Genomic DNA, 25,440 nt, shown 5'->3' with positions numbered 1-25,440 from the left:
ATCGATAGCTCAGAAGCTTATACAAAGAAAACACTATGACAAGTGGAACTGCAAAACAAAATCTCTCTCTCTGCCTAGCTGTACATTAGGGACCGCTGTCATGATAAATGAATATACCGCTTTGTGTATTGGCTCTGTAATGCATCTGAATTGGCAGGTAATACTAATGCACTTATGTCTAATGCTCTTCAATTGCTACCTGTTTGTGAACATTAATTCCACTGTGGCGCCTCTACTGGGCCCGGATGTTCAGCTGTGGGCTGTCTACTGAAATCATGTCAAATGGTGAACGTTTGTCTGGAGGAGTTTGTCTGTGAGGTTTAGTTGCATTGCCGTGCAAGCAAGAGTCTTATAAGAGATATTTCCATTTCACCCTGACACTATCAAACAAGAATGATGAAATACCTAGCCTAGAAATCTAGACGCACCCTAGCGGCGGCAAATTAATTTGCTCAGCCTGTACTGTACGTCTAGTATCAAACCATAGGGATTTCTATTGGCTGACGCTGTGGACGTCATCCAATCACAGCGCTCTATTTTGTTAGAGAGTCTTAAGGCGGGCTTAACCGGATAACCACAGTCCTGCGACGGTGAACAACAAGGAAGGTGGCTATGGCGAACGAAGAGCGGTTGTTTGAATCGGCGTTGGCGTCAACTTTGGAGGAGTTGGACTTGTGCTTTTCTTTGAAAGTTGAGCAACACAATGCACTTAAGTCATTCCTTTCAAGAAGGATGTATTTGCCGCTTTGCCGACCGGATAATGGATATGGTCGTGAAGCTGGCCTATTGCATGCCTAGGCAGTTTGAAAGACAATTCTCTGCCCGCCCCTTGGATTAAGCGAGGTGAATGGTTCGATTCCAGACTACATTTCAATGATATAGGATGGCCCGCCAGGCTATGAAATACCAGATTTACAAGAATACGAGAATGCAAGAATGATGAAATAGCAGATTTTTTTTAGGTGCAATAAGGTTCTTGATAAGCTCGTTACTAATGTCTGATTTTATATGAGTCGGAATGCTTGACGCAACTGTACCCGATTCTGAAATTTGCTGCATTTTTCCATTTGTAGAATTGAGCATGTGCAGGGCTAGACATAGTATCTGGATACTCCTGATCTTCCTGCCCCTGTGCCCTCTCACCAGGCTCTGCTGGAGTTCCTGAGGAAGGTGGTGGCCAATGAGGAGAAGAACCGCATGAGCATGTGGAACGTGGCCATGATCGTGGCGCCCAACCTGTTCACAGTGCGGGGGAAGAAGGCGCAGGAGGAGGAGATGGTCGGGGCGGCCGGGGCCGCACACATGGTGCGACTGCTCATCACCCACCAGGACCTGCTGTGGACTGTGAGTGTGTGTGTGTGTGTGTGTGTGGCCTGGCCTGGCCTGAGTCACATCACTGATGGAGGTTCTGCTCTACAGTATGTCTGCTCAATGCAAATGTTTGGAACCCTTAACATGCCATATGTGGGACATGTTTTTCACTTCAGAGTTGACTACGGTATATGAAGACCCTATTGTTGTCTGAAAAGAATTATCTGTAATTGTAATGGCATGGCACAGCTTAATTGCACATCTGAAAGCAGAAAATTACCCTTCATTATTGTGTTTTAAGAAAGGCCTCTACAAAATCTTAACAGTTTGTTGATTGCAATGTTCAGTGTTTCTTTTCTGAAGTGGTGTAAACTGTAAACTATAAACTCTAAAATAAGCTGGAGATATAGGACTATTTTTTATTCTGTCTTCCTGCCGAACAGGGCCATCATTTATTCAGTTGTGGAGGTTGAATTTCTGACAGTGCTGAAATATACTTGTCCTGCTAAAACTCACAAAGAAACATTGCATTCCCATTGAATTTCCATTCTCAACCTTTAGTGACTAGGTTACTAGGTTTGGGCGCAAATGTGGAAATGCATGCTTTGGCTATAAATTGATTTGCATGGAGAACTAAATGTAGCACTGGATTCACCTTATTATTTTTATTCTACTGTACCTTCATAACTCTTGTCATCTGTTTGAGGATATTTTTTTCCTAGTCTGTTATCTTAGATTAGAAACCACAAGCATGAGTCACATCAGTGATGTTGACTGAGCTAAACTTATTAAAGGGTCTCATTATTTATTTTATAATTATGGCTCTGGTAGCACCTTTTGAAATCATAAAATCACTGTGTGGAATTTCCATCCAGGTGTTATGCTCAGTTAAGAAAATCCGACCTTGATGAATCCCAGTATAGTAGTTCAAAGACAGCATAGGTGGCCATCAGAGTAAAGTAGAAGAGCATTTCTGCTCTATATAATCAGACTCTTTTGCACATACCGCAGTGGAAGAGTTGTGTTTTTATTTCCCTGAAACAAAACCAATGATTTGATTCACTCTGGCTGACATTGAGCACTCCACCATGTTGTCAAGTGAAATTAATGACTCAGGCTTGGCCCCTGTTGCGCCAGCTATTTATTAAGGCTGCATTAGAGCACTAGCCTCTCTCCACTGCCCCCAAATAAAAAAACATCCAGCGCGCAGGTCTAGGAGGCAAAGCGGAGATTGACCTAAATCTGGCGTGTCTGGCAGGCTGCCCTGTAAGCCCTGTAAGATTGATGGTGATGGTGGTGTTTGTGTGGCGCCTGCAGGTCCCCTGCTTTCTGATCTGGCACGTGAGGAAGATGAGCGAGGCGTCAGCGCACAAGAAGACCCCCAGCTCTGACAAGAGCAAGAGGAGGCTGCTGAGGAGGAGGCACACCGAGAGGGAGAAGGAGAGGAGTGAGGTACGTGCACACACACACACACACACACACACACACACACACACACACACACAGACTCTGAAAAGAAGAAGAAGAGGAGCGAGTTGCGTGCATGCTCGCACACACACACACACACACCCACACATACCCCCACACACACACACACACACACACAGACTCTGAAAAGAAGAAGAAGAGGAGCGAGTTGCGTGCATGCTCACACACACACACACATACCCCCACACACACACACACACACACACATACTGAAAAGAAGAAGGAGAGCAGTGAGTTACGTGTACACTCGTGCGCACACACACACACAGACGCGCGCACACACACTCACACTCACACTCACACTCACACACTCTAACACACCTACACACAGAAAAGAAGAAGGGGAGGAGTGATTTACGTGCACGCTTGCACACATACACACACACACACACACACACTGATAGGGAGAAGGAGAGGAGTGAGTTACAGTATGTGCATGCGTAAGTGTACGTGTATGCACACACTACTCTCACTACGTACAAAGAGGAACACAGCATAGATTAGCATAGAAACACACACACACACACACACACACACAGACTCCCCTTTTTGACCTGCCACATGTTTCCACACACACGCAACTCATTATGTGCCGGCTGTGTATGAGGGCCCCAGTGGTCCAGCCGGAGTAGTGATGGAAGCCACTTCACTCTGCTCAAGCCACATGTAATGGTCAGAAATGCAGCTCAGGTAATGATGATGGTAGTGCCCATTACTGAGGCAAACCAAACCAGCTGTTTCTACTCTGGTCAGTCAGACAGTCGGTCACCAGACACGTTCCCATATTACACAGCAGGAGGTGGGACAGGGGGGATGATGTGCACTACCAGCCTGATTCAGTAAACATACAGTGTGTGCAGTGATCACTGCTGTCTGCTTAGAAACAGAATTTTTTTAAGGGATTATATTTGCTCTTCTAAATGAACTGCAACATAGTGTATCTGTGCATTATGTTCCACCAATAAGTGGCATGATGAAGCAGAAGCGCTGCTGTGAGGGAGTTGTTTGTGTATCTGTGCTGACTGGATGGGGCCTCCATTTGCAGCTCACTGACCTCCGGGACGGAGTCATCAGGGTCCATGCTCCCCAGCACGCCAAGGTCTCCATGGCGATACAACTGGACAGCAAGACAAAGGCGCGGGATGTCATGGCGCGCTTTGACTATGAGAATGGGTCAGTAAAGTACTGCCGCAGTAATGATCGCCATGGCAATGTTTTCACCATAGCAATACGTTGTGAGGTTTTACGGTAAGAGGTGCTATGTGTTTCTCTGAACAAACGTATTTTTCTCGCGCAATTTAGGCGGGGGACCCTTAGCACTAATCGGAAACAGAAACAGTTTCTGTTTGAGGTCGGAGGAAACCTAGGTGTGTATTCTGAATGATGTGCCACAGACACACACACTCAAACATACTAAACCACAGAGACACACACACACACACACACACACACACACAGTTACTATATCACTGCTGTTTACACTAACTCTGGCTTAAAGTGACTGTTGTTATTCACAGGGGAGCGTTGCCTGGATCCCGAGACCCCTCTGCTGAATGTGTACAGAGCCAACCCACAATGCGAATGGGTCTTAAAGCAACGGACAACCTGAGCCCAGAACTACCATCTGCACAAGCGTGCACAAACCATCAACAACAAGTGTTACTTATGGAGCCACCTACTGGTCAGCCTCTGAAATGAACTCGGATATGCGGACAGAGGAGGATTGTTGGTCTGGATCTGCTAACCGTGTCCAGACTGAACTCTGTCTAAAAAAAATAAAACGAACAACAGCAGAGGTGTGGACTTGACCTGGCACTGGTGACCCACACCACCTGAAGGATTTCGCTTCTTTTGTTTTCGTTCCAAGCTTTTTAGTGTTGGAGGAGGGAATTTCCAGCTTATCTTCGCCAGACAATAAGAGGGAAAAAAAGACCAATCTGGTTTGGGCACTGTGGCATTTTTCGACACGTGGCGTATCAGAATCTGACCGACAGAAAAAAACAAAACTACAATGCTGGCCATTGGGATTCTTTTGTTTCAGTGCCAACGGGCTGCAAGGTGCAATAGCCCACTCCACTATTTCTTTTACCAAGCAGAGGCCTTGGCAACCAACCATGTTTACCACTCTTTCACTCCAGAGACCCAGAGAAGTGTTTGAAGAGAAACAAGAAAAAAAAAAACAAATGTACATATGATATTTATACCACTAATTTATCCAACTTTTTTTTTTATCATCATTTATGGACCATGTTAAACCACCACTTTTGTACTGTTTTTATGAACTGCATGTGTGTAACTGAAGTCATTAGAACCTATCACTCTAGTATATTATGTATGTGCTGTACGTACAGTATGTCTGACTGTTTGAATTTATAGAAATGTTTACCTCTGCTGAAAAATGAAGGAAGCTTATCATGGCTGAAGACGGACTTTGGAACGGCGAATGAACACTAACACACATTTAACCTACCTGTGGCTGTGACCACATAGCAACACTACACACACACACACAAACACACACACACACACACTCTGACACATTCATGTGGATGCACTGAGGAAGACACTGACGACCTTCTAACTGTCACAGCCCTAAATAACACTAAGAATACGGTCTTCTCATTCAAGAAACTTACAATAGGAACTTCCAATGTGATGCATATTGGACATCTTTCCAGCATGTATATATATATATCATCAGACTGATGTCCCTGAACTTTACAGTATACCGTGCGGGCCATGTGGTTCATGTTCTCACGATGACCTGCTAACATGGTCCCTTACCTGCCAACCAACTAAAACTCTTTAGCGTTGAGTAGTATGGCTCTTTGACCCTTATACCTGCAGCAGCTGCATTGACCTGTAAAAGATTGCCTACATCGCTTGCAATGTTCAGGAATAGTATTGCTGTTATTTTAAAAAAAATTCTCTCAAACATCAGTGTAGCAAAAAACAAAACCTTTTGTAATGTAAAGGATGTTGTATATAATGAACGCGAAAGTGTGCTCCATACAGCTGAGGACTTAGTATTATTATGTTTTATATCATCATATATGCCACTGCCAACAATACTTCTGTTTGCCTTGAATCAACGGCTGCTCTGGTCTCATGGAATCATACAGTATATCATGAACTACAACATTAAATGAATACATTGAGAGACAAGAAACGTGTAACGTGTGTTGAGGTGATTTTGTTTTTTTCCCTCCTTTGCCCTTAGTTCACTCATCAGCCTGTACTATTTGAGATACAGCTGTGAACAGGTGGCCTATTTTAATGGGGAACGCACTTTTTTTGAGAACATACCACAAAATGTCATTTGAGAATGGCTTCCAGTAAAGAGTATAAACGTGACTCACTGACAGACTTTTGTCCTTGTCACATTCACTTCAGAGGGGATGGCTTGATGGTTATCTCCTCTCTTATGATATTGATGAATGGCGATCACGTGTGACAGGACATGATTGAGAGGGTTCATTCACTTCTCAACCACATGAGCTTTTCCTTAGACCTTCAAAAATATGCAGAGCATGTCAAACAAGACCGTCCGTTATCCATCATAAAGAGTTATCCTTTGACACAGTCCTAAAAAGGCATTATTCCTTTATAATAGCAGAATGCTGCTCTAAATGCTGTTGAAAAAGAGCATAACAGTGGGTATCATCCTCCTTCATTGTTTGTTTGACCTGGTTATGGTAAAACAATTAGGTCTAAAAAGTGAGTCATTTTTCTGAATGCTGTAGAATTGCTATGAGTTTACAATAGAAACACGTTCTTAAGAGTGCGGTGAATGGCCAGGCAAACTTGCTTTCCTACTCTGCATAAGCTAACAACACCTATAATCTTCCTCCCTCTGCAGTTTGCTCCCAAATACTCCCACCATCATATTTCCTCCACCACCACCACCACGGCCCCACACAAAGGTAGAGTCGATGATTTTTGGGGAAGGTTGTTGATATTCAAGCTCAACAGCCAAAGAAGTTCCAACCCTCCCTTCCACGTTCCTGAAGTAACTTTGTAATTGGCTGGAATTGTTTTTAACTTGGTCCAAGCCATAATGCTCATTTGTCTACAGACAGAATACTTTTTTGTGCACACACACACACACACACACACACACACAAACACACCGTATAGGCAGAGGTCTGAAAAGCTGAATTTTACAGCATGCATAGGAGACTATTCCTTTAACAGTCGTTCCCAGGTTTCCAATGCTCAAAGGGACTAAATTCAACCCCAGACAGTAGTGCGGCTACAAGTATGGGACAGGTCTTATCATGGTCATGGCCTCATACTCAGACAGATACAGTATACAACAGTTAAGGATGTTTATCACTAACAGTTGTAGATGGACAATATGGTAATCACCTTTTTAATGTTTTTTAGTGACCATATTTATTTTGCTAGTGACAGCAGCCTTAGGAAAACAGGTAACACTTTACTTGACGGGTGAGTTCATAACACATTCATAGCAGTTGTCATAAACTGCACATAAAGCATGCATGACTGTTTCATGAGACATGACTCAACATTCATACCAAACCTTTCATGAATGTGGAAGACAGAACAACAAAAATGTGTCAAAATAAAAGTCCAACAATTGCAAAGCAGCATTGCCGTTATTGTTCCAAACCTCTTACCTGATCACGTCACATCTGAGTCAATGGGCTACTCCAGAGCCAAAAAGACAGAACATGGTCAAGCAAATAATTTTTGTTTCATAACAATGTATTTGTTTTATGATACCTTTGCAGATGATTTCTCATCTTTTGCTACTGGGAATGTCCAACCGTTCCAGGTTACACAAATACGGGTCAGCTGAATGTACTGTAGGCTAGTTTACCTTCCAGTGTTAAATTCAGTGATTATGAATACTTCAGAACTTGTAAAGTAAAGTGACATTCGATGTAGACTTCATAAGATAAGAGAGAAAAACGGCAATGCTGCTTTGCGATTGTTGGACTTTTATTTTGACAAGTTGTCATCGTTCTGTCTTCCACATTCATGAAAGGTTTGGTATTAATGTTGAGTCATGTCTCATGAAACAGTCATGAATGCTTTATGTGCAGTTTATGCCAGCTGCTATGAATGTGTTATGAACTCACCCATCAAGTAAAGTGTTACTGGAAAACACTTAATTGGGCCTCTATGAATATATTCAAGGCCATGGCTATTAATGATAAAGTCAACAAATCAATCAATATTTACAAAGGCATTTTCCTGAGAATTTCATTGCATTTATTGCATTGTGACAAACACGATTCTAAAGACGTTTTTGAAACCTTTGAAATACTTATGTCTTTCCCAACTTCATAAAAACATTCACTAAAGTCCATGTCTCAAATGAACATGAAAAAACATCATATTTTAGACAAACAGCAATTAAAACATTTTTTTCCCAAAATAAAAAATTAATTATTTAATTTTTTTATACAAAACATTACACAAGGAGAGGTACGGAATGTTCCTCTATACGTGGGCAGGGAGGGAAGGGGAGGCTGGGAGGGGATCTAGGCGGTCCGTCCAGGACAGGAGTTCGGAGAGACGCCATGGAGGAGGAACGCTGAGCCAAAGTCCAACATGTCAGTCACATGACCTTTGTAAACACGCAGGTTGCGTATGCAGCCAGGGAACGCAACCCTGGTGGTCAGGCAGTTCTGCTTCACGTCAGCTGTGTGGGTGAGAGGGAAAGAGAGAAGACAGAGGCTCTCAATATCAGGAAGGAGTACATGAATGCTATAAAAAGGAATTCTGTGGCAAAAAATGTAATATACACACACATTTTATAATATTTACAGGAAAAAAGGGAAAATAGGACAGATGGCAGATGTAGCTTGAGAGAGAGAGAGAGAGAGAGAGAGAGAGAGAGAGGTATATTGTTCTCCATACCTCATACCTGGATATCCGTCCACATACAAAGGGGTTTTGGAAAGAGAGAGACAAAGAGAGAGAGAGAGAGAAAGTTTGAGAGAGAGAGAGAGAGAGAGAGAGAGAAGTATATAGTTCCCCATACCTGGATATCCGCCCACGTAGATGGGGTTTTTGGTCTCGGCGGAGGTGGACGAGAGGTAGGGGTTGGGTGTGGTGACGGTGAGGCCGTCCACGGTGACGCTGATGCTATTCTTGAACTTCTTGGCCACCACCGTGTGCCAGCGTCCATCACAGAGCCAGCGGCTACTCCGGGAGGATGCCGAGAGACGCCCCGCCCCGTTGTTCACGTTAAACACCACCTGTGTACACACACACACACATAATTATGGTAACAGCTTCAACAAGTTCACACAGGGCACAGGCACGATAAGACTGGGATGAGGATGCAGAAACCAAATAAAATGAATCACATATTGATCAAAATACCTTCTCATACTTTTGCATAATACTGTAACAAACTGAACTAATTAGTTTACTAATTGAAACAAAATATTTGGATTTCCTGATGGATTTATGACAATGTGTGCTGTTTATGATCATTATTGATTACCTGTCCGTTGACCAGCTCCAGTCCGATGGCGTCTATCTTGGGGCTGCTGACCCCCAGCAGAACTCCGTCCACTCCGGTCGAGCGGAACTCCAGACTCACGGTCACGTCTGAGCCCACATTATAGCCCTCTTTTACTGTGGGAACACAGCAAGAACAGAGAGAACACAACATGTAATGACTCATCTTAGATTAGGGTGCAGAGATCCAAGAACATAGAACATGGACTCTTCTCTATGATTAGGAATCAAAGAACATGCCACTGAGAGAACATACTTCAGACAGAACATCCTGGCTTTCCATGCCCCTTTCACAGTGACAATTCCAATGCTTAACCACATATCTGTATGTATTTTTACTGTGTGTATATGTGCATCATATCATACATATAGTCTGCTTTAGCATGGCTACCGGTATGTGGATAACCACCAGTGCATGTGTGTATACAGTATGTGCATCATTGCATGCATATGTGTTTAGTCTGCTTTAGCATGACTATGTGGATAATCCACCAGTGCATGTGTGTATATGCATGCATATGTGTTTAGTCTGCTTTAGCATGGCTATGTGGATAATCCACCAGTGCATGTGTGTATATGCATGCATATGTGTTTAGTCTGCTTTAGCATGACTATGTGGATAATCCACCAGTGCATGTGTGTATATGCATGCATATGTGTTTAGTCTGCTTTAGCATGGCTATGTGGATAATCCACCAGTGCATGTGTGTATATGCATGCATATGTGTTTAGTCTGCTTTAGCATGGCTATGTGGATAATCCACCAGTGCTCTGCATTTGTGCTTGCACCCACCGAATGCTGCGTATCCGCTGCCGTTAAAGAAGGTGCCCTCCTGGGCAGAGCTGAAGCACTCTCCAACAGCATGAGCCGAGAGCGGCGTCCTCAAATTCATCTTCACGCTGTTCAGCAACACGGCCTGGACGCAGGCCGCTAGGCTGTGGGTCACCTGAGTCAGAGGAGGCCAGAGGGTGGGTTACATAACGGCCAAGATTACATACACACCACTGGCACGACCTTTACATCCGTGCGTGTGCTATCCGATGGCACTGAGCTACTACTACTACATAGAGATTCACTTTCAGACTGGACAACTAGCAAGAGTCTAATTGCATTCACGTTTGATTTGCCATGACGCAATGTTCTCAACACACGAGTAACTATACTCTGTGAAACAAATTTGTTTCATATTCCTAGATTGGAAGGTGGGCGTCTGTGCCTTATGTTGAGGGCTGTGGAAATTCAAATGTTTGGCCTGGTGTATAGAGTAGGCCTCAGGATCAGTCTCTGAGTGTAGTATCCTTCTTTCTTATTCCAGGGACATATGCATTAACAAAGTGGCACTTCCTATAGACCCCAGGTGGGCCTGAAGGCAGGTGAGCTTGCAGACGTACATTTCCGATCCTCCTGGCGGTGTAGGTGGCCGGCAGGCCCCCCAGGTAGAGCTTGCCCTGCACGTCCAGCGTGTGCCCTTTGACATGGACCCGAGTGGACTCCTCTCCATCCACACTGATCGTTATACTCTTCTTACCGAACTCTGTCTTTACCTACACACACACACACACACACACACACAAAATTAAAGTAAAACATAGAGATAAACATATAACAAATAAAGACATATAATAATACACAGATAGAAATAACAATATTTTAACCCCAATCAAGAATAAGGTAAGACCCACTAAACATTAGATGTCATTAGACATCGGATGGACATGCAGATTATGTCTTTATTGCGTCCGTCGGTCCAAGACCAATTCTGGAAGACTGCAGGACGTGCAAACTAGGTCCGCTATTTTGACGTCTAACCATGACCCCATTTGGACCTCACTAGGACTATGTAACCTATTTTGGACATTATACAGAGATCCTGTGGATGTCAATACTGGACTATGGGAAAAAAGGCGTCACCTGCCGTTACAATCTGCACCTGAAATTGGACGTCCAAAATAGGTCTGTTTGTGCAGTGCAATGCTGCTATGAGTGGCTATATTTGTCCCAGGTGTTTTCCACTCATGTTGACCCATGTTGAGTCATAAGGTCATAAAAGTCATAAGGGCAGGGATGAAGTCATGAGAGGACATAGCAGCCATGACTTACTGTGTGCCAGAGGCCGTCGTTAATGTGCTTGGGCAGTTTGGCAGTGGCGGGGCCTTTGCCCAGGTCACAGGTAAGGGACAGGTGCCCACCCAGCACCTGCAGCACAGCGTAGTCCTGCTGGTTGGCATTGGCCATGTAGAAGAGCACACCACTGGCAGCGAACGTGCGCACAGACAGTTTCACAGAGAAGCTGCAGACACAAGACATGATGTCAACACAAGGTTACATCAGTACTAGAATACATTTGAGGAGGAAAGTAAAAACATTTTAATATATTACACAGTATCTGAAAAAGCCTCTCGGGACAGATTAAAAGGGTCTATATATTGTATACCTACTGTATACATAGGAAATGTATGCATTTTTGTTTTAAAAAAACAATACTTCCTGAAATGCATTTTGGTATTGCACATTTCTGTACTATCTAAAGTAGAGGACAAGGAGATCAAGTTAATTCAAGGACTGGTCCTAAATCAGTGAATGAGTCCACGGCAGATACGGGCTGCCCAGAGGAGCTACACAGGAGGCCCTCTTCTGCTGCGTGTGCTCACTGTGTGCGTGAAACTCCATCAGAGCATAAATAAGAGATGAGTAAACAAAGAGAGAAGGAGGGAGAGAGAGAGAAAGGGAGAGAGAGAGAGAGGGAGGGTGAGGGAGAGAGAGAGAGAAAGGGAGTGAGAGAGAGAGAGGGGGAGAGAGAGAGAGAGGGCTGATCCCGGAGATTGTGATGTCATGGAGAGGCCATTACCTAATGAGCAGCTATTAAATATTCACTGTTTCTACTTCATGTGAGATGAGTTATAACGCTTGAACATCCACTGAATGAGGAGCAAAAGCACTGCTGAGAGTGATGAGCTGTTGGATGTTTGTCTGATGTACACTGTCTGTAGGGGATAAGCAGTGGTGATGTGGTGTCCAGCGGTCCATCTCATGTCCTATGTCATACCCACACACAGATGTTACACAGATGTCTCTCTTTTTCTGGCTACTTTCCAAATAAAAAAGCTCATATCCTCAACCCATACTAGGTTTCTTTTATCAGCTGACTTGACAAACGACCCTTTGAGGCATTCCGAGGTTTTCTTTTCTCCAAATATGGGCTTGTTGTGCGGGGGGCCTCAGGGGAAAGTGACAGGGGAGGACCGCTGGCTGGATCATGGATGGTGGGTCAGCTCACCTCGTTCTCACTGTCCTGTTCTTGAAGGCCAGGACCATGTGGCTGTTCCTCGAGAGTCCGAACTGGTGAGACTCCGCAAGAGTTGCTGTGTCGTCCATGGTAGCACACTGTTAAAGAGAGAGAGAGAGAGAGAGAGAGAGAGAGAGAATATTATGATAAATACTTAAAGCATTTGTTTGTCAAGGAAGCCAGTGTACACTTCATACGGAAGATGGAAGAAAATAAGAAGAATGAGTCATCGAGTTTCCACTAATTAATCACTCAGGCAGCTAAAGAATGCAGCCAAGAATGCAGCCAAGAACGCTGCTGAAATGTTGTTATGAAATAATGAGGGATATCTCTTATGGACCTCTTTGGAATGAGAGCTACTTGTGCTCAAAGTACTCAAGCATTACAAAAGATTATTCTGATGTGCCGCTATTTTGATGTGGGTAGAGACAGCAATGTGTGAATCACAATGCCCACACCGCACACACACATTGTTGTGATTAGTGCTGTAACTGTGTGAGGTGAGGTCATTTGGTTGTGGGGTGTGTTGGCATTACATACGTAGTCACTTCATTATTCATTCACCTAGAGGTATTCAGTTGTTCAGTAGCTCACACAATTTCAATTATCAACAGAGAGATATTAGGACACTTACTGTAGTTAAGTACACAAGTTATTCTAAAAAGAAAAAGTCATAGCTTGTGGTTTGTAAGATCATTTGTGTGTGTGTGTGTGTGTGTGTGTGTGTGTGTGTGTGTGTGTGTGTGTGTGCATGTGTGTGTGTGCGAGTGTGTGTGTGTGTGAGTGAGTGTGTGTGTGCGAGTGTGTGTGTGTGTGTGTGTGTGTGTGTGTGTGTGTGTGTGTGTGTGTGTGTGTGTGTGTGTGCATGTGTGTGTGTACAGTGCTTACAGAGGTGGAGCCTGGTGTGATGGCACTGAGCTGGTTGGGGGGCGTCTGGGGCGGTTTGGCCGGCTCAGGCGTGGGCTCGGCGTCCAAGTCGTCAGACAGAACCACCCGTTTCGGCCGCTCCTCAAGCAGACAGCTGTCCATGTCCACTCCCTCGTAGCGCAGGGCGCTGGACAGGTCCAGTAGTCTGTTGAGACAAGGAGAATATCAGGGATAACGTTCAGTATTTTAGACACCTACAGCAGAGCTATATATTAGCCACAGAGCATAGCAAATGGTTTTACAGAGCGTAACATTGGTTTTAGAAGACTGGTCTAATGTTTTGGAATGTACACGCTGCTATCAGGTCTGGTGTAGCCAGTTCCATTCATTCTAGTGGAAACTAATTGTTGCAGCAGACGCTCTGCTTCATTTGCCTGCCTAAAGGACTCAAATGTCTTAAAGAATTCAGACAGTAAGATGCAGCTATTAAAAAGCATATCTTTGTGAAGATATAAGAAGAGCTATACATGTACAGTATCTACATATTAAGTAGTCTTGTGCATTTTTGTTTGAGTTTTTTCAGAGCAGCATTCTGGTAGTCTAGCCTTATCTATGTGTTCTTTTCTGTGTGAAACAATTTCTTGCTGACGCTTGGTATTTCTGTTTTTTCCCCCCAACGCTTCTTGCACTCACTTGGTGTCCAGGGCGATGTTCCTGATGCAGCCGTAGAATGAGGTGGCGGTGGGGAGGACGCTGCTGCCCTCTCCTGGTGGCACTCCTCCCATGTAGAAGCGACCCAGTACCAGTGAGCCTTTATCGGACGAGGAGCCCAGCTTCACTGATGTGTGGTGGTCCTCATCCACCAGAACATGCATCGTCCTGAGGAGGAAGCCAGAATGACCTCTAATGAGTGTGTGTGTGTGTGTGTGTGTGTGTGTGTGTGTGTGTGTGTGTGTGTGTGTGTGTGTGTGTGTGTGTGTGTGTGTGTGTGTGTGTGTGTGTGTGTGTGTGTGAGACTTGCAGGACTGCCAGGATTTGAGAGTACTCTTGATGTTTCTAAGCAGACTAAGGCTACGATTTACTAACACACTCAAGCACAATACTAAAATAATAGACACAATTTAATTGTCTTAGATGTGAATTTAGAATAGGGAATAGGGAACCCAGTCTCAATGGTGTACACAATGGAGACATATTAGATAAACACTAAGGCGTTGTAAGTGGTGTGAGAAGTATATACATGGTCAGAGTTGACAGAGCCTGAAAAATAGCATATCCTAAATTCCTTGCTGAATGGGGTGAAAACATTATCCTTTCACCATGGCAACCCAGTGTGTGTGTGAGTGAGTGGTGTGCACCTTTTGCTCCGCTGCAGGATGACTGAGTGCTCTTTTCCATCAGCGAAGGTTCCTGTCGAGGATCTGATGACAGCTTTGTGGGAACTCCCTCCCACGGCCATGTTTACATGGACTTCCAGTTGACCAGACACAAGCATGGCAGCCAGGAAAGGCTGGAGAGAGAGAGAGAGAGAGAGAGAGAGAGAGAAAGAGAATGAAAGAAAGAAAGAAAGAAAGAAAGAAAGAAAGAAATAGATAGTTGTTAAGCATTAATTAATTATTAATACATGATCACTTAATGCTAAATTAATTAAACATGAATAAACATGAATAACCACTTTTGCTAACAGGATTCCTGTACACACACACACACACACACACACACACATGGCCAACGTTTTCAGCTAACAGCAGCGATGTACCTGGTGTGTCTGTCGGCGCTTGCGGTTGGCCATCTTGCCAAAGCCAGCGAGGATCAGGCCGGTCTCGTTTCTGCTGGAGAAGGTGGCCATGAGCTCCATGTGGGGGTCCAGGCTGATGGGGGGCATCTCCAGGAAGCCTCCACCCAGCACTGAAATGCTGCGGATAGCCTACGGGACAGACAGAGGTGGACAAAGCCCATAAATCAATCACTGCATACTGTGGATGGACTACAAACAGAGATATACGTGTCCATAAGTCAGTCGTCACATACTGTGGATGGACTACAAACACACAGAGATATGTGTGTGTCCATAAGTCAGTCGTCACATACTGGGGTGACCTATACATGTCCACATGTTAATCATCTCAAGCTGTATGTGGGCTATCACCACAGAGACATGTGTAAGCTCATCTGCTTTCATCACATTGTTAAGTGTGGATGCCCTCTACGCTAGCTAGAGGTATGCAAGCCAATCAGCACAAGCGAGGAGCAGAGGAACTCACAGGGTCATGGTAAGATCCTATAAGATCCTAAATATACTAAATGTGTCACATTTCATAACATCCTATTTTTCAGGAGGGTAAGAGGTAACATTACACCACTGTCTACATTAGACATTAGTTCAACAAAATACATTATAAAAATGGATTATGTTACATGTCACATAACAAATGCTACCTCTGGTAATATAAGGTGATAAAGAATTATTTTTCTTCAGGTCTTACCGCTAGAATGCAACCTTTCTTGACACCATAAGAATCCCTGAGCAAGTCAAAGTTTGTGCGAGCAATCTCCACATTCTTGATGCATCCTACATATGATCGCGCCACCACCTGCCTCCTACAAAGAAGAAACACAAGTGTTCAGTTCAAAATGTAACAGCTTTTATGTAAATTAAATTACGTTTAATTAGGTTGTGCTTGTGCTGAGATTTTCACTGTCATTCTCACCTGATTGGCCGAGACTTCGGGAGGCCTCCGATGTAAATGGGGTCGAGGTCGGAGCGATTGAGGTCAGATGCTGCACCTGGAGCATCGGCCTCTGTGACCTCACGCTCGGTGGGATTGTCTGCAGCCATGACGGCTAAATAGCCTTTGGAAAACAACACACATCTCATCATACGGTGTTTGTTATTCCACTGGGGTATACTGTGTACCAGCATGTTAATAATACTATGCGATACTATACTGACTTGAAATTCAGCAAACAGGGAGCCTTTATCAATGAGCACTACCTCTATTATATCAGCAATTCAACATCACAAGAAAAAAAGCTTTTATTTGATCATTGCTGGTTTAAAACTGTGACTTACCTTTTCGTTTATTTCTCTGCAGGGCAATTTTGTACCAAGTTCCTGTGTTGTACACTTTCTTGGTTGTCATAGTGAGAGGTCCAGATCCCAGTTCAAAGGTCAAGCGCACTCTTCCATCCACCAGCTCAATGGACAAGAAGTCTCTCTGCAAAAATATTGGAATGATGTCAGCCCCCTAAACACTGTGCTTATCCTTTTCTTTTGACATTCATGTTGATATATGTTATACCACAAGAAAATGGCACGCTAAATGTGTATATATTACTGTTCCGTTTGAAGCCAGGTAAAGGAGCAGGCCATTGGGGGAGAGAGTCTTGAAGAACATGACGATACTGGTGGCTGTCGAGCGCAGAGACTTCTCCACCACGGAGTATCCACTGCCATCAAAATAGAACGAGGTCTCCTCTGCCTGAGGACTACAGGGGAAAGACGGAGGAGGATTTGTTTATGTTTGTATTTTGTTTATGTTTCTAATTCTAATTAGGTATGTATTTAATTTACACAGTTGGGCTATACAAATGTCAAGATAAATACAAGCGAGGCACAACAAAGCAAAAGGAGTGGTCAGCAACTTACAAAACATTTAGTTATGACAAAGTAATATGTTTCTGAAATATATGACAGCACCTCTTGAAGCAGCCACGACACTGTCCTTGTCTTTCTGCATAGTTCCACAGCCCGATATTCTTCTCATTCAGTGAGGCTTCTCCCATACAGCCTTTGAACTGTGTTAACTTCACTGCTGAGGATTTCTGAAGAGACATTAACAGAAAAAGGTTGAGCATTGTATTGTTCATTAAGGTGCATCATCATTTTATTTGGCTTATGGTTTCAGACAGCTAAACAATCAACTTCCTGGTTGAATGACTGTGATCAACTCAGCTACTGTGTTCAGATAATAGGCATATCTTGATATTAAAAGTAGCAGCTGTATTTTCTGGCTACACACTCCCTGTCATTGGAACTTTTGTCTCACCTTGACTTGGCCACCTAGACCACCAACAAATATCCAGGTGTCCTTGGTTATGTCCATGACAGTGGATGACCCTGGGGCTGTTGCCTTCACTGGGGGTAGAGGCAGAGAATCCAGCTGCTGAACTGTAAGGGTGCCATACTTGCCGAAACTGTGGAAGCAAAGTTCAGTGTTTATTAAAGTATTATATACATATTGTTACGTTATTCTATAGTGCAATCTAGAATACATTATATGTACATAATTTACAATATATCTATCTATCTATCTATCTATCTATCTATCTATCTATCTATCTATCAATCTATCTATCTATCTATCTATCCTTACTTGGTAGCACAGGAGTTAAGGTTTGGTTGTGTTCATAATTTGAAAGTTTACCGAGTTGCATTGATCCGTTGCCACTTGTTGTTGTTGATCTGCACGTCAGGATAGTCCAGCTTGGCGTGCCCTGACCCAGCATCCCACAGGAACGACACCTTCCCATGCCGGGTCTCCAGGGCCATGAAGTCCGGCTGGTAAAGACACATCAAATGTCACATGCAAAGCAGCCAAAGAACAGAAAGATGCACACTGATGCTTAACATTCTGAAAGACCCTTTTATATGAACCACTCTAGAGATCCACCAATCTGAGTGAGAGTATTCTCATGTCAACATATTGCTGCCTGCAGGTAGAATCGTACTCATGAACTTCAGTTCACATGCAACAGTAATACCACTGTGCTTTATTTTGCTATGGCACTACCATGCAGGCTATGCGGTGTGCTAAATGCTACATGCTAAATGTCATCCTGACCTGCATGGGTAAAATGTGCAACCATGGCACTGTTAGAGTGATACAGCTGATGTAAAAACTCTGAACTTGAGTGCTACAGTGGAGCTGCTTTAGAGGAGCAGGTTGCCTGGTGTGCGCTAAATGCTGACCTGCATGGGGAAATGTGCAAGCTTGTCACTGCTAGAGTAACGATGCCAAAATGTGTTTGAGTTTGAGGCTTACCGCCGAGCTGCTGCCCAGGTAGAAGAGCAGGTTGTCTGGTTCGGTGGTCTTCACTGTCAGGGTGATGGTGTTGATGTTGCTGGCGGAAACCTCAGGCTTGTAGGCCCTGACGCAGTCATGCTCTGCCAACACTGCCACTTTGATCTGGGAGGGAGAGGAAAGGGGGCTGTTAGTGTCACTGGATTTGTCAGTCAAAGTTGAAAAAGTAAGCTGTTCAGGAAAGAAAACTGATAATATAATTGAGTCGTGTGAAGACTTTTATGTATGTTGTTAAGAGCAAGTTTTTAAGAGCAATTAATAGATTGATTTTTTTTTTTCTCCAAAGAGATAATGAAATCATGGGTTTGTTATGAACTTCCCAAAAGACAACTTAAAATCCTTGAACTTGAAAATGATGTGTGTGTGCATATGCGTTTGTTTGTGTGTGTGTGTGTGTATGTCTGTGCATGTGTCTGCCCAGTGCACTGACCGAGGCAGCCTGCCTGCGCGCCTGGCTGATCATCTCTTTGATCTCGGACAGGTTTCTGCTCAGGTTCTCTCCGAGCATCTTCAAAGGCTTCAGCCGGTCAAAGAGAAGCTCCGCACGCACCTCAACCTCACTGAGCTTCGACGCTGCCTCACGAGCTGCAGGGTGGTCGAAGACATGGTCAGGCTCACAGAAGATTCATCATTAAACAGATTTCACCTGGAAAATGTCAGGCTCACTGCCTTAGGTTAGTACATTTCATATTATCACAACTGCTTAAAAAGGAGGAGACATGTCAAAACAACATCTACACAGGGATACATCTATCCTTGTGCCCTACAGCATTTGAACTTCTGACCCCAAAAATCGCAAGCCTGGTCAGTTGAGATAAAAGCAGACCATTTTTATGCTGAAGCCTTGAACTTTGAACTTTGAACTTACTGGTCTTTTCCGAGTCAGTGACCATCTCGTTGGTGCTTCTGGTGGTGCTGTTGACCTCGGCCACGGTGGAGGAGGACTGCTCCAGTTTGGTCTGGAAGTGTTCCAGACGACCCAGGGCCTGGATCAAAGAGGAGTTGACCCCCTCCACCTGCTCCTTGACCTCCTGGACCTGTCCACTAACTGAGGAGTGATAATACTGTAAGAACTGCTCAGCATGCTGCTTAAAAAATGAAATAGCTCTTCAAGCTCTAGTTTTGAGAGAAATCTATTGAAAAATTGTAGCTAATCTAGACAGAAAAGCACTTGAATCTTGAAATCCATTTAAGTTTCATTTAGAAGAAGCAAAAAGACCCATCTCATTTAGACCACACTAGTTGTTCATAACTTACAATACTCAGAATGACATTTCACTGAATAGTGGTACCATCACTCTACAACAAGCAGTATGAAAAGAACAGCGTGTCCTAGACACTGTATCAGAGCCAGTAATAGTGGCGCACCAGAGGGGATGCCCTTGAGGAGGGTGGCTGCCTCGGGGATGAGCTGGCTGAAGTTGCGGAGGTTGGCTTTGAGCAGGCCGAGCCTGTCAGTCGCATCAGTGAGATACACAACGAGACCTACAGAGGAAACAAACAATGAGCTATTAGCACATGCCATTAGGAGACCACAGCACCACATGTATGTGCTCGAGTCTATGACTGTGTGTGTGTGTGTGTGTGTGTGTCCTTGTCTGTGTGTGTGTGTCTGTGCCTGTATGTGTGTTGTGTGTGTGTGTGTGTCTGTCTGTCTGTCTGTGTGTTGGTGTGTCTGTGCCTGTGTGTGTGTCCATGCCTGTCTGTCTGTGTGTGTGTGTGTCTGTGCCTGTGTGTGTGTCCATGCCTGTGTGTGTGTGTGTGTGTGTGTGTGTGTACACACCATCACTTTGGTTGCTCAGACGTCTGCTCTCCTCCAGGATGTCCATGCTGTGCTGCAGGGCCCTTCTCCCCTGCTCATATATCGACCCCTCCATCAGCGTCTGCAACACACACCGTAACTCACCTTTAGAACTGGGACAATGTCTGTCTCCAGCAGAACCATCTGAGCCTGCCCTGCAGGTAAACAAGCCTGTGATGATGCTCTGTTTGTTCAGCATGGCTCACCTGGTTGAGAACGTGGGCTGCATTCTGATCAGCTCTCTGTGCGTAGTCCTTGGATGCCTGGATGTCTGCTCGGATGTTAGAGTTGGCCTGAGCTGCACTGGTGGCCTTCTCTGCTGATCCCCGAACCTCAGACAAAGACCTGAACAGGAACACAATATTACACGTGTTGGTGTGTTGAAACAGCTGAATATTTCATATATGAGGGATATTTGGTTTGCTCAGCTCATATAGCTTATAATTATGTGTGACTATACTGATGTTTACTAAATAGATGTACAGAAACCATAAACTATACATGTATAACATCATAAACACACACACACACACACACACACACACACACACACACACACACACACACACACACACACACACACCTGTTGAGAGCCTCAGCCTCTTTGTTCATGGCCTGAGCGTGGTCCTCGCTCCTATAGACGAGCTGCAGGGCATCTCTCTTGGTCAGCTGCATGACCAGCATGTCCACATGCTTCCGCAGGGTGGGGTAGTGCATCTCCAGCTCGTCACGCGTCTCTTCCAAGGTCTACAAACACAGTACCAGATTACAGAACAGAAAGGGAGGGAAAAGTAAGGAAGCCTTTGTGTAGTTATGAGTTAAGGGACAAAAATAGAACTCTGCATGAACTCATGGATGGAGAGACATTGGCTACCATATTAAACAGCTAAATGAGTGATAGCAACAGCCTTTGAACTGCAGCAACACCTTTGTTCAGGAGAAGACTGCAGCAATGCACTCCACATGCGCTAGTAGACATCTGGCTCTGGCACACCAGTGATGTCACACCTAACGCAACCACTGACCACTGCGTGGACCCTGCTGCTCTTATGCTGCCTGCATAAGAGACCTGTCTCTTAGAGATATGTCTGTGTCAAAGCACAGTACTTATTCTGAGTAAGTGACTCTGTTTTCACTAGCTTGAGTGGCTGTGTCTGTGTGTTGATCTGGAGGTGTATTGGTGCTTCTGGAGGGTATACTGTATGATAAGCCAAATGGCTTTGTGGACGCACAGTTGTGATGTTGTCCAAATCTCCACCGATGTTCAGGGCATCAGTCAGGAGGTCCTGGGCCTCTGCCATCTGTGATGTCACTTCCTGTGTCTGGTTGCTCACATTGTGCTTCAAAGTCTGTTAACACACCACAGCAACACATTTGTGATGAGAACAAAGCTAACATGAAAAGTAATCAATTTCTGTATAAACTGATAGTGATTTACAGTAAACTGTGATTACTGTAAGACATTTTAAAATATTTTCCAAAAAAGGATATTTTACACTGTTGCTAAAAGGCAGATGAAATCCAAAGCATTATTCAAAATAATATAATTTCTCTGCACCCATTGCTGAGTGTTGCTGTGAGACCGACTGTTAGTTGGGACTCACTGTGTACTGCTCCAGACTGGCGTTGATGATGCTGAGCAGCTGGTTGGTTTGATTGGTCTGCTCCCTGGCCGTTACTATGAGAACCTGGGCCTCCTGCAGCTGGTGCGTATGATTGGACAGGGCCGTGGTGACAGCATCCATCTGAGACTCGACGGCCTGCCGAGGGTCCCCGATCTGTTTCTGGACCTTGTCAAGGATGGCCTCGGCCTCACTGCACAGTCAGACAAACACAGAAGATCTCCTCATTTCACACTCAGAGGGGTTTTGGCATCCTCACTATCATCTGCTAGTTTTAGCCATCTGCATGTTATTAAACTAAGCCTTTCATCTTACATTCACAGAAATAAATACTTTCTAAGAGGTAATTAAAAGTTAGATTTTTACATTTATAACTTTTCATGTGCTGTTTTGGCTCCTCCTAAATGATTATAGAAGAGTATTGGTACAGTGCATCAAGCATGCTCCAGATTTGGTGTAGTGTAAGCATGCATTTTCAATGGGAGTTGAGTTTGGCCATGCACTGCATGGGATCTGGGACTGGTGCATGTTAGAACAAACAGGCACTGACCTGAGTTCAGTGAGGGCGGAGGAGTTGGTGATGTTGATGCCTTTCATCTTGTCCAGCTTGGCCTCCACCTGCTGCTGCAGGACCGTGCTGTCCACCTCGTCCATGTCCTCCTTCGCCGTCCCGTTCAGACGACCCACCTCCTCCTCCAGAGCTACACCAATCACAGCCAGTCAAGCACAGTGATGGAACCACTCACCACTAACACGACACAGTCTACAGACGTGCTGTTACTGCTGATAACCAGAGAAACTCAGATTTCATGCATCTTTCATCTGTCTCTGATTATCATGTATAAGTGCATGGTGCAGAGTCAATGCAAATTAATGCAGATATGTCATCCTTTACCTTGTATAGCAGCATGAGTCTTATTGATGAACTCTAGCAGCTCCTTTCCCCGTGCAATATGCCTCTCTGTGGATTGGGACACTTCATCTCCATATTTGGACACAATCTTGACCTGTAAGACAAGTCAAAGGCAGATAGTAATTTCTATTCAAACATTTATTTGAAGTCCTAAATTAGGATTAAGATAAAGCTCTGTGGAGCTGAGCCTTACCTTCTCCTCCAGGTCGTCAACTTGCGCAGTGAAGCTTATCACAGTAATGTCAGCCTGGTTCATCTTATGACTCGGGCTTTTCTCCCATGACATGAGGTCCTGTGTGAAACACAATCATTTTGAACTACAGATATTAAAACTAAACATTATGCGTTAACATTATTACATCCAATGTAAGGTATGCAATAAACAGTATTTGAACTTTGAAATGATTTGAACTAGCCTGAAAGCCAGCCCCAATTTAACCCCCCCACCCAGAAGATTTGAAGGAAATTCGGTCTGGACTTTTCGGTCTGGACAACTATGCCCGAACCAGAGCGGTTCGAAACCAACTGCACCAATCAAATTGTTTGGGCGGGCTTTGTATGATGATGGACATATGAGCAACTGTGCCTCGTCTATTACGTCACCTGAGCACACTTCAGTTGGTTTTGTTTGCAACATAAAGCCTGTCGCTAGAAGCTAGAGATTTAGATTTTGCTATCTGTTGTACAGATATTGACAGTGCAATAACTTAAAAAAGATGACCAGAAAACAGCGTTAAGGCATTTGTGGAGAAGAAGGATGGTTTGGGTGTTCTTCCTACAGGATTCACGGTAGGCTATTTCATTGCTCTGATTGGTTAGGTCTATCCAATTGAGTGCAGAGGCATTTCCCCCCTGTATCGATTGAAACATGGCCCATAATCACGTCCCAATGGAGCAGTACCAGACTCAAACTCTGACTAGAATTGAATATGACTACATCAGGCTAGATTTGAAAAGCACACATGTAAACACTTTCATTCTGTGAGACTTCAAGACACTTCAAGTTTTCTCTTTTAAAATATTTAACATTTAAGATATGTTCCCATTTGATATGGGAGAGAGAGATGGGGTGGGAGCAGGAAATGACCCGGTTCGGACTCAAACTCCGGTGTCCATGGGCACGTGGCCCCAAATGTGGTGTGGGCGCTGGAGCCAGTTACGCCACACCGCGCCGCAAGACTTCAACCGTTCTGACCTGAATCTCTCGAGTCTGGTTCTCCAGGCACACCAGCAGAGAGAAAGGAGCGAGGATCATGCCCGTCAGGTTCAGAGAGGAGATGGACGACTCCAGAGCGTCCAGGTCATCCAGTAAGAGCCCTGTGCACTGGTCATCACAAGCTGTGTAAAGTGGGCAGAGAACAACATGTTTAATATGGAACAAACAACATACTAAATCCATCACAAGCACAAAGACAACACACACAACAACAAACCAACAATACAACCCACACAGTCAGTCAAATGAAACCAACAAAACAATACATTAAACATCCAATCAGGATACCTCTCAACATCAAACTTTAGCAAAGGAAATGAAACAATGAACGGGACACAAACCTGAAGTGCTTATTAATAAATAATTCATACAGTACATTAACAACAATTAACAATCGTATACTCAAAAGGATTTGAAATTATATTATTCATTTTCTCGTTAATAATTCATAGACATTTGCTCTATATTTATTCTTCATGCTAATGTGTTAATTACAAGTGAAGTTGCCTTTCTTTAATCTGTTGTGGACCTAAGATTCTCCATTTATATATTTGTTGTGTAATTCCATTCCTTTAATTAATGTGTTGTATCTTTCCATACATTTCTTTTGTGGTCTGCTGGGAGTATTCAGGCTCTCAGTGTGATAAACGTATTATCCATCTCTGAGTGCTGTGCTTTAATTAATACGTCTCCGCATATAAGCCTTTTGTGGTCGTGAGGGGATATTCACATGCGCACATTGTGTGGTGCATGCACTAAATATGTCCGTCTCTGAAGGGATGTGTTTTGACATGTCTGTGCTGGATACTCACACACACACTGGTCTCCGATCAGCGCATGTCTGGCTTCGCACTCCTCGCAGGTGTGTCCCCTCACGCCCACCTTACAGTCGCACTGGCCCGTCAGGTGATGGCACACCTGGTGGAGAGACCCCGCTGCGCTGCACTGGCACAGCTGACAACGACCGCCCGGCTCCGAAGGGTTGCCATAGTAACCCACAGAGCACCTGAAGGATGAGGAGAATTGTAAAGATGTTTTTTTTTATCAACTTAGCACACCTCTGTTAATGTATTGCGCACATAATATGTCATAATGTGTCTCACTTTATATTAAATGCTATATTAAAAAATACATATTAGCCTTAAATGAACCCCAACTTTAATCACAATTATATCTGCTAAAATGAACAAATACAAGAAGAACATTGCATATTATCAGCCAATTAATGGCTGGGAACAGAATACCCTTAGCCTTAATATAAAGAGGTGACATTATGTCATACAATTCCACCATCACTGGCATATTGATGTTTTGCCCTCTTCACAGTGTCATCCCTCAGGTGGGGATGAATGA

The 25,440-nt window shown here is 44.1% G+C and overlaps 2 protein-coding genes across 5 annotated transcripts in view; one reads left to right on the top strand and one right to left on the bottom strand.

Moving 5' to 3' along the window:
- Nucleotides 1–5,222, top strand: part of arhgap28 (Rho GTPase activating protein 28) — a 29,007-nt gene extending 23,785 nt beyond the window's left edge. For all 4 annotated transcript variants that reach the window (XM_048267201.1, XM_048267200.1, XM_048267202.1 and 1 more), the window contains exons 11-15: nucleotides 1,147–1,344; nucleotides 2,629–2,763; nucleotides 3,845–3,972; nucleotides 4,102–4,166; nucleotides 4,317–5,222. In XM_048267201.1, the coding sequence (XP_048123158.1) occupies nucleotides 1,147–1,344; nucleotides 2,629–2,763; nucleotides 3,845–3,972; nucleotides 4,102–4,166; nucleotides 4,317–4,408 (618 nt within the window). In that variant the 3' untranslated portion in view covers nucleotides 4,409–5,222. The remainder of the gene's footprint in view (nucleotides 1–1,146; nucleotides 1,345–2,628; nucleotides 2,764–3,844; nucleotides 3,973–4,101; nucleotides 4,167–4,316) is intronic.
- Nucleotides 5,223–7,857: 2,635 nt separating this feature from the next.
- The window catches only part of lama1 (laminin, alpha 1), a 54,673-nt gene continuing 37,090 nt past the window's right edge, over nucleotides 7,858–25,440 (bottom strand). The window contains exons 32-63 of the mRNA XM_048266698.1: nucleotides 24,900–25,093; nucleotides 24,067–24,209; nucleotides 23,065–23,163; nucleotides 22,854–22,965; nucleotides 22,509–22,659; nucleotides 21,941–22,151; nucleotides 21,569–21,685; nucleotides 20,920–21,083; nucleotides 20,543–20,681; nucleotides 20,319–20,418; nucleotides 19,904–20,020; nucleotides 19,404–19,583; nucleotides 18,966–19,120; nucleotides 18,497–18,640; nucleotides 17,879–18,012; nucleotides 17,501–17,648; nucleotides 17,152–17,276; nucleotides 16,790–16,940; nucleotides 16,525–16,669; nucleotides 16,163–16,304; nucleotides 15,938–16,052; nucleotides 15,211–15,378; nucleotides 14,810–14,961; nucleotides 14,145–14,330; nucleotides 13,473–13,656; nucleotides 12,576–12,682; nucleotides 11,399–11,588; nucleotides 10,690–10,842; nucleotides 10,091–10,244; nucleotides 9,281–9,414; nucleotides 8,813–9,029; nucleotides 7,858–8,470 (exon numbers count right to left, since the gene is read on the bottom strand). Coding sequence (XP_048122655.1) covers nucleotides 8,310–8,470; nucleotides 8,813–9,029; nucleotides 9,281–9,414; nucleotides 10,091–10,244; nucleotides 10,690–10,842; nucleotides 11,399–11,588; nucleotides 12,576–12,682; nucleotides 13,473–13,656; nucleotides 14,145–14,330; nucleotides 14,810–14,961; nucleotides 15,211–15,378; nucleotides 15,938–16,052; nucleotides 16,163–16,304; nucleotides 16,525–16,669; nucleotides 16,790–16,940; nucleotides 17,152–17,276; nucleotides 17,501–17,648; nucleotides 17,879–18,012; nucleotides 18,497–18,640; nucleotides 18,966–19,120; nucleotides 19,404–19,583; nucleotides 19,904–20,020; nucleotides 20,319–20,418; nucleotides 20,543–20,681; nucleotides 20,920–21,083; nucleotides 21,569–21,685; nucleotides 21,941–22,151; nucleotides 22,509–22,659; nucleotides 22,854–22,965; nucleotides 23,065–23,163; nucleotides 24,067–24,209; nucleotides 24,900–25,093 — 4,792 coding nt within the window. The 3' untranslated portion in view covers nucleotides 7,858–8,309. The remainder of the gene's footprint in view (nucleotides 8,471–8,812; nucleotides 9,030–9,280; nucleotides 9,415–10,090; nucleotides 10,245–10,689; nucleotides 10,843–11,398; nucleotides 11,589–12,575; nucleotides 12,683–13,472; nucleotides 13,657–14,144; nucleotides 14,331–14,809; nucleotides 14,962–15,210; nucleotides 15,379–15,937; nucleotides 16,053–16,162; nucleotides 16,305–16,524; nucleotides 16,670–16,789; nucleotides 16,941–17,151; nucleotides 17,277–17,500; nucleotides 17,649–17,878; nucleotides 18,013–18,496; nucleotides 18,641–18,965; nucleotides 19,121–19,403; nucleotides 19,584–19,903; nucleotides 20,021–20,318; nucleotides 20,419–20,542; nucleotides 20,682–20,919; nucleotides 21,084–21,568; nucleotides 21,686–21,940; nucleotides 22,152–22,508; nucleotides 22,660–22,853; nucleotides 22,966–23,064; nucleotides 23,164–24,066; nucleotides 24,210–24,899; nucleotides 25,094–25,440) is intronic.

Source organism: Alosa alosa, chromosome 16 (genome assembly GCF_017589495.1).
Source record: "Alosa alosa isolate M-15738 ecotype Scorff River chromosome 16, AALO_Geno_1.1, whole genome shotgun sequence".
In the NCBI taxonomy this organism is placed as follows: Eukaryota; Metazoa; Chordata; class Actinopteri; order Clupeiformes; family Clupeidae; genus Alosa; species Alosa alosa.
This window is presented reverse-complemented; position numbering and strand designations above follow the sequence as displayed.